Genomic DNA, 18479 nt, shown 5'->3' on the forward strand with positions numbered 1-18479 from the left:
GTTCTTCTGTGACTGTGGTGCTGGAACACTGTCTAACCCTTGTACATTAGCCGGAGAGCCCACACATGACACAGATACGTTATATGACTCTGCTCCTCCTATAGAATCTAATACTTTGCAACACAACTGAACTTATTACAAAGGGGGAAGTCCTGCCATTCTAACAACTGTTAACACTTTTTATTTTGGAAAAAAAAAATGAAACAAAAAAATTTGCCCATTTCTGGAACACTGATGATACGATCATATTCAACCTGCCAAAAACCAAGGAAGTAGAGAGATGGACGAGGCAATATGTTGACTCAGGATATAAGGAAGAACTGGGCATTTTTTTTTTTTTTTTTAAGCATTACTATACTCGAAGACTTTCAGAAGGACAGAAGTGAAGAAAAAAAAAAGCTACTGTTTTGTATAGATGCCTGTATCCTCTGCTGGTGTATTTACAGGTACCAGTCAGAGGTAGGCCTATTCTGTAGACAGGCAGCATTTCCTGTAGCTGCCACACACACACGGACATGGGTACCAATAGCTTTTTGTAACATGGTAAAATGTGAGCTAGCACTTCTGCGTTTCTTTTGACTTTTTGTTTTTGTTTGTTTTTTTAAGATTTATTCAGATTGAGATATTTTAATGCTTTAATCTCATGTAGTTTTTTTTTTTTTTTTAATTTTAAGCAAAATTTATTGTACTTGAATGTGTCCTGTTTTGTTAGCACACCATAGCATTGCTGTAAACTGTACTCATGTCCCAGTATCTATGTTCTTTCTATGAAAGAGGAAAACACTAATCTTAATCCAGCAATTTTTCTGGTATCCTTTTGAAAAAGTTAGAATGTTGTCTCCTTTCCTCTCGTCCCCTCTGCCCTGCAACAGTCTTCATCTACATAATACCCGGACAAGGACGGTTATGTGAGGAGACACTGAAGCTGCGAGTGCACGCTTCCATCGCTCCCCTTGGAAACTGGCGGGTGGTTACTGTAGTCTCCTCAGATTGCTCTTGTAATGTTACTGTTCATTTTTTGTTTGAACAGCCTGGAAATTTTACACTGCTGGAAATTGAGAGATTTCCTGCTCTTTATGAAGCCGAGACAAGCATATAGTCATAGCTTTGTTTTATTTTTTAATTTTTATTTCTTCCCCATTTATATGTATTGGTGACAGTGGGTAATCAAACAGCCTGAAAGTGTATGCATGTACCATAACATCTAGACTTAATATATTGTGGAGTATTCAATAACCATTATGTAGAGGGTAGGTATGAATTAAAAAAAAAAAGGGGTTTAATTTCCTAGGAAAGAAAAATGGAAATATGGTCATTTTTAAAAAATAAAGTTTATTAGATCATAACGTGTGAAAACCAGCCTTGTGAATAAACACCAAAAACACAGTTGTACCTTTAAGTTATTAAATCATCTTCTGCAATTTGTTGATAGCTCTGCTATCCCATGTCGGGCTCTGCAGTAACACATAGAGCTCCCTGCACAAGAGAAAGATCAGTGTTACTAACACATGGGGTTAGAGTGGTTGTTAGTATTAGTGTGATTAGTAGAATATGTGGTACCAAGGCAGGGTTCCCTGAATAGTTCCCTAAGTATTAAAATGTTGGCAGGTTACATAATAAAATATTTTAAAAGGCTTAGAGCATTGTTGGTTTAAACTGGTGGTGAAAAGAGGAAGCCAATCTGCTTTGGCTTTTTCTAGGTTCTTGTGCAGCTTTAACCTTAGAACCTTCTGTTTTATAACAAAAAAAAAACCAGGTCTAGCTTTTATCCTACTCCATGGATCAGTACGTCTTTTGTATTCATAAGGAGCTGCATAGTATTCTCTGAATATTATTATTGGCCCTTTAAGCCTCGTAACAGTTACCATTCAAAAATATGGCAGCTCCCTTAAATATCTACGGCCGTGCAAATTTTTATTCCACTTTAGAACTCATACCTGGGCTGCGTACAATTAAGTGGAGACAGCTACATAAGGTACTGTGTTTCCCACAGTTAATTTTCATTCATAACTAATTTAAATTGGTAATCTGTTCTGCACAGGCTGAAGTATAAGCTTTAGCACAGGTAAACAAACACAGTGCTTCTAAAAAGTCATATTACACCAGGCCTGGCCCACATGAAGCACCCCTACTGTGGTGAACCACACCTCCCACATGCTCTGCTGGCACTTGTAGTTTCACAACACCACAGATTGCCCAGGTCTGCTTTACACCATAAGTGGATATTCTACAGGAAATATAGTTACCACATACCTAAATATCTTCACTGAGAGTGTGACTCGTTCAAAGTCCCTTGCTTTTTTGTGTCCACTTTGAATGATATCATCAGGAATGTTGGCAAGTCTCGCTGCATTGAATCCATAGCTTTTTGGACATGCTCCCTTGATAAACTTGTAAAGGAAAGTGATGGTCTCCTGGCTGGGATCCTCGCATTCATTTTCAACCATACAAGCCTAAAACGATGATCAAAAGACTAGTACAACAAAATGGTACTGTACCCTGACTGCAGAACTGTAACTTACCATATGTCCCAGTCGTACTGCTGCTGTGTGGGAGCAATCCTCCACTAGTGAGTGGTAATGAGTTGAAAACAAAGTTCGGCACCTAATTCTTTCAGAGAGTTCTTTAACAACGGCACTGGCTATAGCTGTTCCGTCAAATGTAGCTGTGCCCCTTCCTATAGAGTACAACAATGAACTTTGTTATAGAAACACTGTGGTTAAGGACACACAGGTGCATTATTAAATGCAAATCCACCATTAGAGACACGTCAGGCTGGCTATTATAGTGTTATGTGTTATATTTAAGACTCAACATATCTCCCCTGAAATATTTTTTTACCTAACACACCACAACCCTAAACCTGTGTGGGAAATCTGAAGTTCAATAGAACAGTCATCAGGAGGGGATGTCACAGCACCATTGTGCATATTTCTACCTATATACAGAGCACCTCACAACCTGACAGTATATTTGAGCATAACTTATGCCCAGTTATTAATGCTGGCAGAAGCCACGACCATGGGGAATAGTTAAAAGTGTCACAAGTTTTGGGGTGTAGATATAAGAACTTAAAATTACATTTTCAGTGGATTTACTGTTAATTGCTGAATTTATGGAGAATTAGAAATAATGCTCACTGATGGTATGAATAATTCCTCAACCACATTTAATTTGTGTCCTTGTCAAATCAATTTAGCAAAATGTTTTTATAGTTTTGCCTAATTAACATGTCTTACTACTGAGGTTAAATGGCAGAACAGAATGTTAGTGTGGAACACTCACAGTGGCAGTAAATAGAAACTATTACATGCAGTGGTCTCAGTTTTCCCATTTGGTGAGAGGGGTTATTACAATCACATGACCACACCAGTCCTGGCAACAAGACATCTGGTTAGTACAACTTTAAAGACCAGTAAACGTGTGGGGTTTTAATTAAAATGAAACCTGTTAGGTGTTTAGCTTAAACTATTTTTTTTTTTTTTGAATGAGAAAAAAAAAATGCAAATACAGCATGTTTATGTAATTCTAGTCCTGAAATTCCATGATAACCAGGCACATTATGTAGTGAGCAGAGAGGCTTTGGAATGAACCTATGAGCTCTATGCTGTACTTTCCCTCCTGGTCTGCAGTGCTATCACAAGCCATGCCTGGCAGCTGTACCTGATTTTCCTCCAGTTAGATTGTGAAGGAGGATAGCTAAGAAAATCAGATTTATGCTTACAAAGGTACTTCACTTGCTGTTGAAAAGAAAAACATAAAATTCTATTTTACATTAAAAATGCAATCACACACAAAGTAGCCTTAACATTGAAAAGTTGGTTTAGACTTTGGCTTCCTCCCATTCAATACAATTGTACTTTAAACAAAAAAAATGTAAATCTATTATTTTCAAAAATCACATTGTACATCATTCAGCGCTGGTGTAGAAACCAATTTTGACTAAATATTTTGCATTACTTTATGTAATTTGGGTGGGGGAAAAAACCCAAATCTTTAGTCCTATCTATTTGGAAATATAGGAGACAAATATTTAAAGGTACACAGCCCTACTTTGTGTATATATATTTTAGAGATTAATTCATTACAATAAACTACCTAAGAGACAAAATGGTTTTCATTTTATAATCAAATAAAATGGACTACTCCATAAACTCATGCTGTTATAAGTACTGTCCTGTTTCCTCATTACATTTTCATTGTCTTCAAAAGTTGAGCATGTGCTTGACATGCATTGCACTGCTTATATGCTATATGATGCAGGATAAAGCATAGCAGTGTACACTGACATACCAAGTTCATCCAGGAGCACCAGGGAATGTTCTGTTGCATGCTGGAGTACACTGGAGGTTTCACTTAACTCCACAAAAAATGTGCTTTCACCTACAGAAGAGATAGAATTGTTGTAACAAAATACTCGGTCATAAAACAAACACTGCAGGCAGCCAAAAACAAAACGGCTTTACCATCATGCACAAAAACACTCAACCACTTCTATTAATTCAGCCACAAACTGTGTTACCCATCACGTGTCTTATTTACTAGATATCGGATGCAACAGTCAGTAAGGCTTAGTGACGATAGTAAGGGTTGTTCACGTCACTACCACATTAAAATGTGTATCAAAAATAGCTATTTTGGACACAAAGGCTTTGTCCTTCTGATTTTTCTTTTCCTTCAAGTAACTGCATCTAGTAGCATGAAAAATAATTAGTGAAACTAGTGTTTTATTTGAAAAAACAAAACCCCACCACACTCCTGCTTAGTGTAGACTTATGAAAGCAGATGCCAAAAAAGGGGTCATCATTCACGGTCACTTTCATATTCCATATTGAACTAGGAAACACTAAGGCTAGGTACCCACTGGCGTTTGACATGCGTACACATGCAATATGTCTTTATGGACCAGTTTAGAAATGGTTCTCTCGTTTTCAACCGTGTCTCCACACACGAAACATTTTGAACGCTACTTGTTACAACTCAGTATAACACTGCTGCACAAGTTAAAAAATTGCCAAGACACAAATCAGTGGATACATAGCCTTACAAGCTGGTTGATTGCTATGGAAACACCACCTTCCCTATGGACCAGTTTTAATAAAGTGTCCCCCAGTCTGTAATAAAACATCTCACACATTTACTTGTCTTTTGAAACAGTCACAGTGATTTTCCATTTGCACTGAAAGAATCTTCAAGACCCTGCATTTCTTAACACAAAAATATAAGTTCAAACATTGTTTTTGTTTATTAACCCAAATGGATGAAAAGAACATAAGACTTTAATAAAATAAACTAATCTGTGAACCTCCCGTAAGTTTCATTAAAACCCCCATACATCTCTACATTTTATTACAATAGTTAGACGGTCATATACTTTACAGCAAGCGGCATTAAAAGCCATTCACACAATGATTACAGAGAGAAAATTATTCCACCCACACAATGATCATATTCCTGACTGATCTTTTGCGAGCCACACACATGCTTACATTATGTGACATCCATACATGTGTTTTGCATGGAAATGGGCACCTTTACGCTAAAAGCTTTAATGCTGGTTATTTGTCAGTAAACATACATTACACAGTTAAACTGAATGGCATAACATAAAACAATCAAGTAGCATTACCTGCCATGATTCTGTCGGATGCGCCCAGTCTGGTAAATACCCGATCCACAGGCGTCAATCTACAGGTTTCTGCCGGCACGTAACATCCCAACTGTGCCATAACCACCAGCAGACCAGCCTGGAACAAAACATGGTATCACTCAATCAATAGGACAATGGACACAAACAGATTAACCTGCTTTTTATGACTATAGGAAGATAGTAAATACAAATGCAATCTGTGGACATTAATGTGCTCTATAATCCTGTTACAGTGATGTGTAATATACACAACGATGACGCCTGCACACCTACCCCTTACCTGTCTCAGCAGAGTGGATTTGCCACCCATGTTTGGGCCAGTGACAAGCACACAGTGGGACCCATCACCATCCTCATCATATTCCTCCTCCTTGCAACCTATCACAACATCATTTGGGATAAAGTCATCTCCAAAAAAGGTTTTTGTTATACAAGGGTGACGTGATCCTCTGAGCTCCAGAAATGGTGCGGTGTCGCCAGGCAACAAAATGACAGGTCTGCAAACTGGTCCATCACCACCCCGGCTGTACTGAGCCAAGCATATGAGGCCATCTGCAGCACAGAAAGATGACATGTTACCACAAGTCAGAGGATGGATACTTTTCATTTTGTATAAAGGTTATTTATTTATTAAAAAAAGGAAACCCTTACATTAAAACCCATCCTACATTCAAACTCATCCTTGGAACCTAGAAATCAACTGTATGCTTGGACATAAACATGCACACATTGTTTTCATTTATTTGTTTTTTCTGTAATACACCAATGTTGGGTTAAACCTATGCCTTCAAAGAGAAAGGCACTTTATAGAAACCTCAGCTCCTATACAGCTTAACATTTATACAAAATATCCCTGGTATCAGAATAAAGAGGAGGGGGAACGGACAATTACAGCAGAACAGAAGATGAACATGGGAGGGAGACTGAGGAGAAATTAATTACAGGGTAGGGATAAATGGGCCAGTGATGGGAAATTAAATTCAGGGGATCCAAGGGGGTGGGGGTTACAGTATGAGCTACAGCTAATGCCAGAAGTTGTCTAAAGCAGACATCAAATAAAATTTCTGACATTAGCTACAATATACTATAAAACACATACATCAAAAATTGTTGAAAGCATGCAATGTTTTCATGCCATGTAAAGCTGCTGATGAGCCAATTGTTGGAGAGCCATTTAATTGTTTAAGACCTTGCCCCCCCACCAAGCTGCACATATATATGTAGGGAAAAAAACAAAAACCGCATGGCCTCATCAATATCTGTAAGAACATGTTCAATTGACTGCTGCAGCCAGTGGTGCAATTAGTCAGGAGTTACCCCAGACAATGTGCTCTCCATCATAGTCTCTACCTCTTACATCTTATGTGTGGGAGTGTGCCTGGAGTGCTCTTGAGGTGTATCTGGATGCCAGTAGATGAAGACATATTGCCTGAGTGCTCTTTGTACCTGTGGCAAAGCAACCAGGAGCACCTGGGAAGCTGCAGGGACCCTGCTTATAGACTGGCCACTCCTCAACCTGGGTCAGTAGGTTCTCTCCACCAGGGGAGAGGCCAGAGTTACAGGATTATTTCAGTTGAAGATGGATGGGGAAAAGAGTGAGATTGGACATCTTCTAGTGGGTGGAATCCGAGACCAACATCTGTGTCCCAGCGCGTTATTACAACTTACAATATCAAATACAAAAATGAAAAAAGTTGTCACTAAGCACACTTACCTAGTACAGCAAAGCACTCCACTGCTGTTTGCCACTCTTTGTAGTTTTTATCAAAGTTATAAAACAACCTCCTCATGCAGTCTTTAAGTGCTGCATCTCTACGCTCTTCTGCATTGACAAGGTCACCAAACATATTTTCTATGGCTCTTGTCCAATAACGTTTAAAACCTTTCTTAGTAGATTTTAACTCGTACTCTTCCGGTAAATTGCGTTCTGTTACACTCTCCGGGATTTCCATTTGGTAGCGGTTCTTTGCGGTCCCCCAATAAACAATACTTTTACACCCAAGTCTTTTGCGCTGCTTCTCCAGATAGTCAGCCAAACTCTGTTCCGCAGTCTTAAAATCTCTCAATGCCTCATCATAGTCGGGATCAAAGCCAGCTTTAGGGGTGATCACACCAGTTTTTCGAGCTTTCTCGTGGTCAAATGAAGTGTCCCACCGTTTTAGTTCAGCTGATAAGTCTGGGAAGTACCCTTTAGGATTTTTATCTTTAAGAGCAACAACCTGTTTAAGGATACTTGACTTAAAATCATCAACCACATCTTCCATAGTTGTTATAACCTCACACATCACCTTAAAACCTTCCAGAGTGGAAAGGAAATCTGCTATCTTTTTCTTGCTGTAAGTTGTCTCCTCGTACATTACAGCCCTGCTGTCCGGGTGGTTCTGGCTTTTAAGTGGAGAGCCAATGCTGTGAATTTTGCTCAGGAGTCTTTCAAGGTCAGGAAGTTTTTTCAAGAGTTCGCCAACTTCAGACACTTTCTCTGGGATAGCCATGAGATCTTCCACTGCATTAAGGCGATCGTTGATGGAGTTGGGGTTGCAGAGAGGAGCGCACAGCCACTGTTTTATAAGGCGCTTCCCAAAAGGAGTGAAGCATGTGTCTAATTTTTCTAGCAGTGTGCCTTCTATAGAACTGTTTGTTCCATTCTGGAGAATTTCTAGGTTTGTTAGAGTAACCCCATCAAGAACCATGCGCTGGTTTGTTTTGGCAAAGAAGCTCGTCGAACTTTGGATTTTTTCAATGTCAACGTCAACAGGAACATACTCTACAAAGTTTGCCATAGAGAGCAGCTCTTGATCAATAAGACATTTTTTCAGATAAAAGATGCAGGCCCCTAGAGCGGAAAGTGCTAACTCACTATTTTCACCAGGCGTAAGTGCTAAGGAGTCGCTATCCGAAATCATGCCATTAATAACTGGGGGTAAAGTGCCATTACCATGGTTGTCTTTGCCATCTTTTGCAAAATAACCTTCTTCAGCCAAGATCTTTAGTGTTTTAGAAGGTTCCCAAAACTGAGAGGACGACTGCAACCCCTCTTGAATTGAAGTGGATAAGCAGCTTTTGAGAACTTTCTTTGTATCCGATGATGGGTTACCCTTTTCGAATAAGATTTGAACTGGAGGAAAGTGAGCTACTAAGGTCCTGAACCTTGAACAATGGCGGTCATCTTGAAACTGACCAACATGAAACTTCCCCACCGACGTGTCCACAAAGCAGACACCATATACTCTCTGCTGAACAGAGGAATCATTTGCTTTTTCCTTGAAACACAAAAGGTATTTATTATGGCTTTCTGATGGGTTCCCATCTAAAATACTGTAAGTCTGTGTTCCTTTTGTAATGATCCTGCATATTTCTCTCCTCACAACCTTGTCAAACTTCGTTGGATGAGACATGGACTTGCAGCGTGCTTCCATCATCTCTGGCGTTTCAGTCTGTTCCACCCTGGCTACCTTGTATCCCTTCTGTACAAGAACATCAGAGAAACGTCCAAAGGCAATCTCTGGGAAGCCAGAGTGAGCCCAAGTGCCCCTCATAAAGGTCAGGCCCAACTCATTGACACCAGTAACGGCATCCATGTGATACAATTCATAAAATTTCCCAACTTTGTAGAATATAACACTGTCGAAGTTCTGAGATTTCAGCTGCCACCATTTTCTCACGCCTGGAGTGCATTTATTAAGGAAGTCATCTGGAACATACAACGTGGTTGGGTCATAATCTACATCACTCTGTTTCCTGCGTTTAGCATCTTTCCTCCTCCCATCTTGAAGCCATTCAAACTTTTCATGCTCCCACACAGAAACCCCACCAGTGCCTCCAGAACTTGCCTGTGATTCAAAGGCTTCTGGAGCAGAAAAAGAGGACAGCTTTAACTTGGCCTCTGCAGACACATTGACTGTTCTCTTTGGGGTTTCTGCCACATCGTTTTGCACAATCTTTTTCGAGGTTGGAGTCTTTGAACTACTTCCCCGCTTGCGTTTCACAGGGGCCTTGACCGGACTGTCTTCTGTTATAGACTCTGGTTCAGACACTGTATTCTCATCTACACCACTGCTGGCCTCATCGCTGCTAGCAGAATCCTTAGCATCAGGCTTGAACTCATCGTCAGAGAAACTGGCATCACTGTCAGACTTGATTATAATTTTCCGTCTCTTGGACTTCCCATTACTCCTACTGTGACGAAGTGGCCTGTCTGCTTTTCGCTCAGGAGTCTCCTCATCACTTACAGAAGAACTCTCCTCTACCTGGTCAAAAAAATAAAGTAATTCAAAGGTGTAATTTGTACTGAAATATCAGAAAGAAATGGAAACAAATCAGCTCTACGTTTTGTGAAATTAACTTCTATAAACGTGTACATCTGGCAGCAGTGTTGTGCTCTGCCATCATTGTTAAACAGGCAGCACAAGGGGTCCAGGAACCATTTAATGTGGTTCTTGGCCACCCGATCACTACATTTAAACTGAATATAATGAGGTTTTGCATAAAGGGGAACCCTTTAACATCACTAGTGATGCCTAGATGAAAGTGTGCGGGTGGGAGACCTACAGCACTATAAAGACTGAGTAACATACACCTAACATAACATAATAGATGTAATGAGTGGCACTTAGATACAAATTACACTGAATTAATGCTGGCTACAGGGGATAAGATAATAAATGTATATCCTTGCTTCTGGACACTATCATCAGCTTTTCCTCAGCAACCCCTAACAGGCCAGGTTTCCAGGTCTCACAGTATTACAAGTGAAATTAGTACCAGCGGTGGTTCTGTTACAATGTGTCAGTCAGTAATAAATACACCTGTGCTCCAGCAAGGAGATAGGGAAAACCTGTACTGTAATGGGTCAACAAGAACCATATTTGGGAAACACTGCTATAACTGCATCAATCCTTGCATACATTGGTAACCCAATATTTAAGAACAGTAGTCAAATTTGGAGGTAAATTTCATTAATAGAGTGAATATAATTGGGATCTCAACCATTTTTACACATAACACTTGAAATCAAATGAGCTTTATTTCAAGACATGAAGGGGCGTATTCAATTGTCAGCGTTAACGCTGCAAAACGAGCGCTCGAAAAATCTTACCGTGAATACGATAATTACTCGCGGAATTTCAGCTCGCAGCTCAGAAATTCCGCGAGTAAACTACCGTATTAACGGTTTTCGCGCGCAATATTACCGTATAAACGGTAATATTTTTCGAGCGCTCGTTTTGCAGCGTTAACGCTGACAATTGAATACGCCCCGAAAAGTCCTATCAATCTCTGGCCACTAAGAAGGTGAAAACGTATATACATCCTTGCCTGACATTCTTATAAGACCACAGTAAACGGACAACACATATTGTACACCATTTCATAGTAAGGACAGCTCTACCTGGGCACATCATTTAATCACACAGAGGGGACAACTACAGGTGATTCTTTTATTCCCGTTTCAGATTTCCAATAATCTGCATTTAATTGAACCTTAGTGAAGCATTGCAGCATTCTCTGACTTATAGCTACTACTAAAATAGTCAAAAGTGAAAAATATTCCAGTGAAACCCTGGACAGTATAATACTCTAACTTCTACATTACTTAAGTCTTCACACTACTAGATGGTATCAGCATGTGTGCCACTGTGTAAGTGATGTTAATAAGTGGCACATCTGTTTTACAGAGCTGCTGCAAGGAAATAGGAACATCAGTTATCACTATGTTCATCTTAGACGAGTGTTACCTCCATTTCCTCCTCTGAATCAGATGGTTCTGTGCATACTGCCAGCGCCAGTCTCTTCTCTTTGTCCGTGTTCATGGCATCATCTGCCAATTTCATAGCTCTTATGATATCAGGTCTGGTACTAAAAAACCTTCCTCCCTTTCGGGCTTCTGAAGCTGTGGAACCTAAAGGGACAATAACAATAAGTGATAGTATTTAGAACTCAGGTGGTCTGCACATACACAGCAACTTTCTGAATTGAACACTGAAAAAAACAATTTCTACCAGCAGACACTAAGCCCTCTAACAGTTACTAGTATGTATGCGATTTCCAATTATAAAGCGCAACGGAATTTGCTGGCGCTATACAAATAAATATTGATGACTATCTATAAAATGATAGTGGCACAGTGGTTAGCATAACTGTCTCACAGTGCTGAGAACATGGGTTCGAGTTTTACCATGGCCCCATCTATGTGGAGTTCTCCCCCGTTTGTATGGATTTACCTGGGTGCTCTGGTTTCCGCACAGTCCAAAACATAGGTAGTTTATTTGACTTCTGCCAAAAATGGACCTAGTGTGTGCAAGAGTAATAGGAAATGTAGACTAAGTTCCAATGAGGCAGGGACTGATGCAAATGATTACACAGAACAACTGAAAGCAGCCAAGATGGTGGCCTCACCCTGTGCAACAATGTAAACTCCAATTAGGAGAAAGAAGCTATATAAATAATTATTATGTTATTCAACAGACTTAAACACAAAGACAACAGTGAATAAGAAAAATGCGCCCCCTTATATTTATCAATGTGACAAACAGCTTTTTGCCAACTTGTGTTTCAGATTTAGCGGTCCAGTAAATTTTAAGAAATTTTTCAGAATGTTCCACTGAATTTGAGGCTCATGTTCAGGAACCAATTCGAATGGAACTGCATTTTGTTAGTGTCATTTACAACCATATATCAAGAGAATTTAGTGAAGGTCTTGTATAAAAAAATAAGTTTACAAGCAGTGAGCTTTCTTAGTCTTGTCTGATATGCCCCAACCTACAACAAAATTGCAGCCACTTAAGTGTACCTGAATAGCTGTTCATATATTTTGCACCTATCCATCCTCTGGTCGGAGTCTCATCAAAGAACTGCACATGAACATGAAGGGACTTTCCCTTTCCTCGGAGATGAGCGTCTTCCCTGGGGTGGTTGTAGACTAAAGAGGGCCACCACGGGTGACCTGGCATTTTGGCCCAAACAAGGTCGCCAGGTGTAAAATCACAAGTAACACTAAAAAAACCAAAAACATACAATATACATAATTTAGAATTAATTCAATTTAATTCTGAACATCCCTCCACTTTTAGTGTGAAAGATAGTGTTTGTATTCAGGGGCTAAAATAACAGTTCTGATATTTATGAAACTCATACTAAATTCTGAGGGGCATATTCAATTAGCCGCAGAGTGCCTCTGAAATGGTTGTGAAGGCCATCTGCGGCGATGTAACATTGCGGATTTCTCTTCGCTCTCCACATTGAAATGTGAGGAGAAATCCACGATGTGGAGATATTGTAGTATCTGTCAACATGAGCAGTCGCGAAGTTTGGAGGATCAGGGCTAATTGATTATACCTCTAGAGCAGGCCTGTCCAACCTGCGGCCCTCCAGATGTTGTGAAACTGCAAGTTCCAGCATGCCCTTCCAGCTATCAACTGGTTGTCTACCAGCAAAGCATGCTGGGGCTTGTAGTTCCACAACACCTGGAGGGCCGCAGGTTGGACAGGCCTGCTCTAGAGCTACCCACACATTACCGTATTTTACAAATCAGAATTGTCAATTGTATCCATTGCCTTTGTTTCCCAACACAAAAGTACTCTTCTTACAAGAACCATTCACAAATTGGTTGTATTGCATAAAAACCCACAGGAAAATATTTGCTGGTTTACCTTGGCAGCATGCTGTAATTAAATACTGTACAATTACGGTACACACAATTCAATTATATTTAGACAAAAACTTTCCAACTCATCCACTATGAAAACAATTTTGACTTCATCTTCCAGACTGAGATTTTATTTTAAGTGCTCAATGATATTTAATTTTACATAGCACAACGATACAAATATTATAAATCAGTTGTCATTTTAAACAATTTCAACCACGTCATTACTTTTAGTTTGATAGAGAGACTTTCACTTCATGTAATATTGAAATTTTAAACTGGACATTTAAGTATTCACACAGAAATCATATAATGCTACCTTGTATGTCAGCATCTACTTTACAATCCCCTGCAACATCAATCTATTTTAATTGGCTTGGCTTACAAATCACACAAAGTAATGCAGCATTTGCAGTGTGCAATAGCAAATTTAAGCCACAGGAGTTGCTTGTAATCAATTTCCCACTCAAAACTAAAGTATACATTTGCTTACAAAAATCCATTTAATATGGTAGCACACACACTAAGCTTTTATTACAATTTATCAAAATCAAATTTTATGACTAAAATGTAATGTAGGTACTTTGATATATTCAATTGGTCTTGTATTTTAACAAAGCCTAAAATATAGATTTCTCCCTAGCACCTATTTCCCAGGTGCTCCACCCGGATGGTTTTACTTCCCATCTGGCTATTGGACCTCAACAGAATCCTATTATAACAGAATAAACCATTGTTCCTCCTATTAGAACAGGCACTATGTGAGCACTACAGCCAGCAGTGTGTGTTACACCACTGACCACCAGTCTGACCAGTTCTGGCAGGTGTGGGTAATAACCTCCAACATTTTTCAATATTATTGCAAAGTATTAGAACAGCCCCCACCGGGCTGCTGCTTAATGCCACCCAGCTGGCAAAATTTTCTGGGGAGATCACTGGATTTCTATTACCTTGTGTGTTTTTTTTGTTTTTTTTATATTTTACTTCATAACGACCATGTCCTTCTCTGTGTGCAGTTTGTATGTTCTCCCTGTGGGTTTCCTCCGGGTGCTCCGGTTTCCTCCCACACTTTAAAAACATACTGGTAGGTTAATTGGCTCTTATTAAAACTGGACCCTAGTCTCTCTTTCTCTCTCTCTCTCTCTGTCTGTGTATGTTAGGGATTTAGACTGTAAGCTCCAAAGGGGCAGGGACTGATGTGAATGAGTACTCTGTACAGCGCTGCGGAATCAGTGGCACTATATAAATAAATGATGATGATGATGATGATAACACCCTGGCTCAGTCAAAGGCATTCTGATTCATCTTCAGACGCAAGTCCCATTGTGTGTTTATCTGGTATGTAAATTGCTCGGCACATGCTCAGAAACTGACTTGCAACTGCATCCAAATTACACTTCCGACTGCCTATGACTTAAGAGTTGAAGAAGGCTGGACACACAGACAATCTGCAGTAAGGGCATGCGGCGGTCAAGTACACACAGGTTCATCCGATTCAAGCTCTGGCCATCTCTCAGGTGCGTATGTTTTAGCCGTATCACTTGCACCAGCTACAGAGCAGGCGTAAGTGCCGACTGATACGTAGGTATGCTGGAATATGAGTTTACAAATAAGAAACTATAAAAATGCATTTTAGGTACAGAACACATTAAGAACAACCAAATTTATGTATTTCATGTACAAAAAATAATTAGTTTAGTTTAACATTTTTCTATTAATGCTTATAGTATTAATGTTTGTAAATTAAGTTTATAAAAAATTACTTTATTCCCATGCATTCTGATGGGACTATATATTGCACATACGCATTGTGCGTATCATGCTCTGTGTTCTGTCTGCCTGTATAAGGCAAGTAACGTATAGCCAGAACATACTTATACCCAGATTCAAATGGAAACGTTTTGGATCCACTTGAATTTAAATGAGGGCGTATGTGCCTGCAAGTTACAGTCACAATGCACTGGAAGATGAATTGAGCCCTGTGTGTGGAGAATTGGAAAGGAGTATTAGGGCTAATAAATCATTGACAGATACTGAAAGACTGAACATCACACTCTTATTTGCCAAGTTAAAAGCAAATCAGGATAGTTTTAGGTTGTAGATATGGAAACATTAAAGAAATTTTAAAACCATTCTGCACCTATTTTAATTGAATACAATGACATCAAGTCTCTTCAGCTGTTCCTCAGTATAACTATGAAGTCAAACTTGTATTTATCAGAGGAATTAAATATTTATATTAAATTTACATCTTATTTGCGCCACCACACTACCTGGAAACAGCAACCACCGTCTATAGCTGCGAGGATCAACTTTTTTTGTTTTATGCTATTACTAGAGATCCAAAAACAATGACAACCTAGGGACCACACAAAACAGATAGAGACCACAATGCAGATTAAAATCCACAGGTTGTGCATAACTGATCTACAGCAAGGCAAGGTTGTACACAGGACTTCATGCTGTTATCATATAGGCTTTCAAAGACCAGTTCATTGAATTATACAGAAGGGTCCTGAGAGTGTTGTGCTACCTCCTTAGACTAGCCAGACTGGAACCTATGTGACCGTGCATACTCCATCTCACTCAACAAATGTAGATATGGATTCCTTAATCCATTTAGAGACTAGTTTCAAAATAAGGATTGAACTAATGGCAAGTCATTGATTTACATTTGACCACACTACTTAAATTACATAGTTTTAGATATCCAAATTCAGGTGTGATACATTTTCAGAGAATGTATTATAAACATATAGCTGTTCCTATGTGAGTATTCAGCTATTGTGGACTCCCTGCACATCCCACCAGCCTGAGGTATAGGAAAGTGGTGCCATGTTAGGCAGGGTCTGGCATACCGCCCTACTGCATTATGGGGCTTGTAGTTCCACAGCATCATAAAGCCACATGTTTGCCTTAGTCTTAATTTCCGTATTCCTCTAGCTGGCAGCGCATGCTGGGACTTGTTGTTCCACAATATCCGGTCACATGCCTTCTCCCCATCATATAACACTATGGTGTACTCAGGAGCGGTACCTTGGCGTGGAAGCCCGGGGGGTCTTCCTTCCATGCTTCGGATCCCCCGCTGACTCTTTAGGAAAAGACCCCGACTTCTTACTCCCCAGAGGCGGCACGTCGGCCTCGGTGGGCGAGGCGGAGTCCCCGCTCTTGGGTTTGCTGCTCTTGATGGGGGGTGACTTGGCGAAGAAGCTGAACAGGGTGCTCTGCTTGGACATGGCGACGGTCTCCTCCCCGCTGCTCTCTGCACAGCGCGGGACTTACAGCTGGCGGGAAAAGTCTTCCAGAGGGAGAACCGTCACAGACCGGATGTGTGGAGCGCCGGGGCAGCCAATCAGCGAGCGGCGGAGGCGGGACGTGGAAGGCTGGCAGAGCACGTGTAGTGTCAGTGGGGTTGCTATGGTGACGCAGCGGCCTTGTTATTGTATTACAGTTGGTCACAATAACTTGCGGTAGGCTGCAATCTGCAAGTCTGACAAGAGGCCCATCCCTGATAAAAGGTACAGATTAAGTGAAACGTTAGAAAATCTGGAATTTGGAAACTTTTTTTTTTGAGTGCCACCCTTATTGGTACTGGATATATATATATATATATATATATATATATATATATATATATAATATATATATATGCTCTGTTCTACTCATCAGTGTCCAGCCCTCTCTATTTTTTTTTAACATGTGCCAGCTAGTATGGAAATGGGAGCTATTGTGGAGCAGCCCACTTGAAAATGTGAGTGCAGTTTTTTCCAATAATTGCAGCCCTACAAGCCTTCACCTGCAGCGCTTGTTTAAAATGCCTGCTGTTATGTTATTACAGATAGGTGTCACTTTCTTTGATTAAATGTAATTTATCACTGAGGTTAAGGGTAATGTGCGGCCGTTTTAAAGCTTAGAGGGGGTCAGTTGGGCCCCTGAAGGGTTTCATGTTGCCTATTACTGTCCTAGTATGTACCAATACAAATCTAGTCCAGGTGCATAATATTCAGAAACAGCCTATTCAGTTGCCACCGGGGCCATATTGGCTGGAACATATATTGGATTGTCTGAACATTAGTTTACCATCATGAATACAAGCAGAGTGGATGTATGTATGTTCACAAAATGCTTAATTCACTTACGGAATACCAAGAAAGTTTAAACACTGGTACCTGTTAGTTTACAAATGACAGGGAACATCCAAAACACCTTGATTGGAGCTTAGGTCTCAGTCTGTGGAGCGTTCATTGTTTCCTGTAAAAAACTTTTGCATTCACTGGTGAGGTACTGGCAGGTTGATTAGGCTGATTATGTGACTGACTTCCGTCATAAACAGCCTTTGTGATGTCACTCAGCGTTGGTATAAAAGCCAATGCTTGGTATAGAAAACACTCAGTTATCTAGCTGTGTATAATGCATATATACACACACATTGTTTATTGCTGTGACTGCGTCTGCTAAGACATATCTCAGTCCAAAGTGAGCTTATTTTAACCTAAATGTTATATGAAAATGTTAAAATTAACATTGGCCACACATTTGTGATACGTTTGAACATATAGTATAACACCTTTATTCCAAACTAACAAATTATTAGACTTAAATAGTTCCATGAAATATTGTGCATTTTTTTACGCCAAAGAGTAACACCGCCACGGTTTAAACGAGAAACTGCTACGCTATTTCCCCAGGGAGTGCAACTAATAATGAAGACTCGGCCAACTACCCTTTGGAATTCTTTAGCAGTCTAAAACCTCCAGGAATGTCTCCTCACAAACCGACATTGACATTTGGAGCCTCTATTATGTTGCTGTGGAACCTCAATATCTCACAACTCTGTAACAGAAGTTCGCAGGTGGATTCTGTTACAGAACCCACCTGCAAACATACGATCGTATGACTTAAATCCCATGCCAAGGGGCATGTGGACAGCAGCTAGAGAGGGCGGCACTTTAGATCAGCTCTAGTCTTGTGCTAATCCCCATACTTACCCATACAAACAGGTGTAATCACAAAAATAGGCACATTAAAAACCAGCATTTGCACTGTGCACATAGAATTAATTTCCTGGTAGTTGTTTAAGATAACATTGTGTTAGTAGGTGAAAAACACAATATTTTTCCTACCAAACTTAAATGAGTTTTCTTTGCATTATATTTGATGTGCTGAAATATATGGAAAAAGGATGAA

General features: G+C 39.9%; 2 protein-coding genes and 1 long non-coding RNA gene across 4 annotated transcripts in view; 2 read left to right on the forward strand and 1 right to left on the reverse strand.

The window, feature by feature from the left end:
* FBXO11 (F-box protein 11) overlaps nucleotides 1-1386 on the forward strand; it is a 50815-nt gene extending 49429 nt beyond the window's left edge. For both annotated transcript variants that reach the window (XM_075204108.1, XM_075204109.1), the window contains exon 23: nucleotides 1-1386. In XM_075204108.1, the coding sequence (XP_075060209.1) occupies nucleotides 1-130 (130 nt within the window). In that variant the 3' untranslated portion in view covers nucleotides 131-1386.
* MSH6 (mutS homolog 6) lies at nucleotides 1313-16630 on the reverse strand. Its single transcript, XM_075204107.1, has 10 exons — nucleotides 16329-16630; nucleotides 12438-12640; nucleotides 11383-11546; nucleotides 7365-9897; nucleotides 5931-6202; nucleotides 5630-5747; nucleotides 4294-4383; nucleotides 2523-2677; nucleotides 2254-2453; nucleotides 1313-1476 (listed from the first exon to the last, which is right to left on the reverse strand). The coding sequence occupies exons 1-10, from the start codon at nucleotides 16526-16528 to the stop codon at nucleotides 1404-1406; spliced, it is 4008 nt and encodes a 1335-aa protein (XP_075060208.1). The 5' UTR covers nucleotides 16529-16630; the 3' UTR covers nucleotides 1313-1403.
* Nucleotides 16330-18479, forward strand: part of LOC142144842 (uncharacterized) — a 24148-nt gene continuing 21998 nt past the window's right edge. The window contains exon 1 of the long non-coding RNA XR_012689793.1: nucleotides 16330-16810. This is a non-coding gene — a long non-coding RNA (uncharacterized LOC142144842). The remainder of the gene's footprint in view (nucleotides 16811-18479) is intronic.

Source organism: Mixophyes fleayi, chromosome 3, assembly GCF_038048845.1.
Source record: "Mixophyes fleayi isolate aMixFle1 chromosome 3, aMixFle1.hap1, whole genome shotgun sequence".
In the NCBI taxonomy this organism is placed as follows: Eukaryota; Metazoa; Chordata; class Amphibia; order Anura; family Limnodynastidae; genus Mixophyes; species Mixophyes fleayi.

What these genes read in the sequence shown, in the direction of transcription:
- MSH6 (XM_075204107.1), bottom strand. Translation starts at nt 16,528, where the DNA reads ATGTCCAAGCAGAGCACCCTGTTCAGCTTCTTCGCCAAGTCACCCCCC. An exon ending in ATCCGACAGAATCATGGCAG is followed by an intron (nt 4,384 to 5,629) that starts GTAATGCTACTT and finishes TCTCTTCTGTAG; the next exon opens with GTGAAAGCACATTTTTTGTG. An exon ending in GGTGCTCCTGGATGAACTTG is followed by an intron (nt 2,678 to 4,293) that starts GTATGTCAGTGT and finishes TGTACTCTATAG; the next exon opens with GAAGGGGCACAGCTACATTT.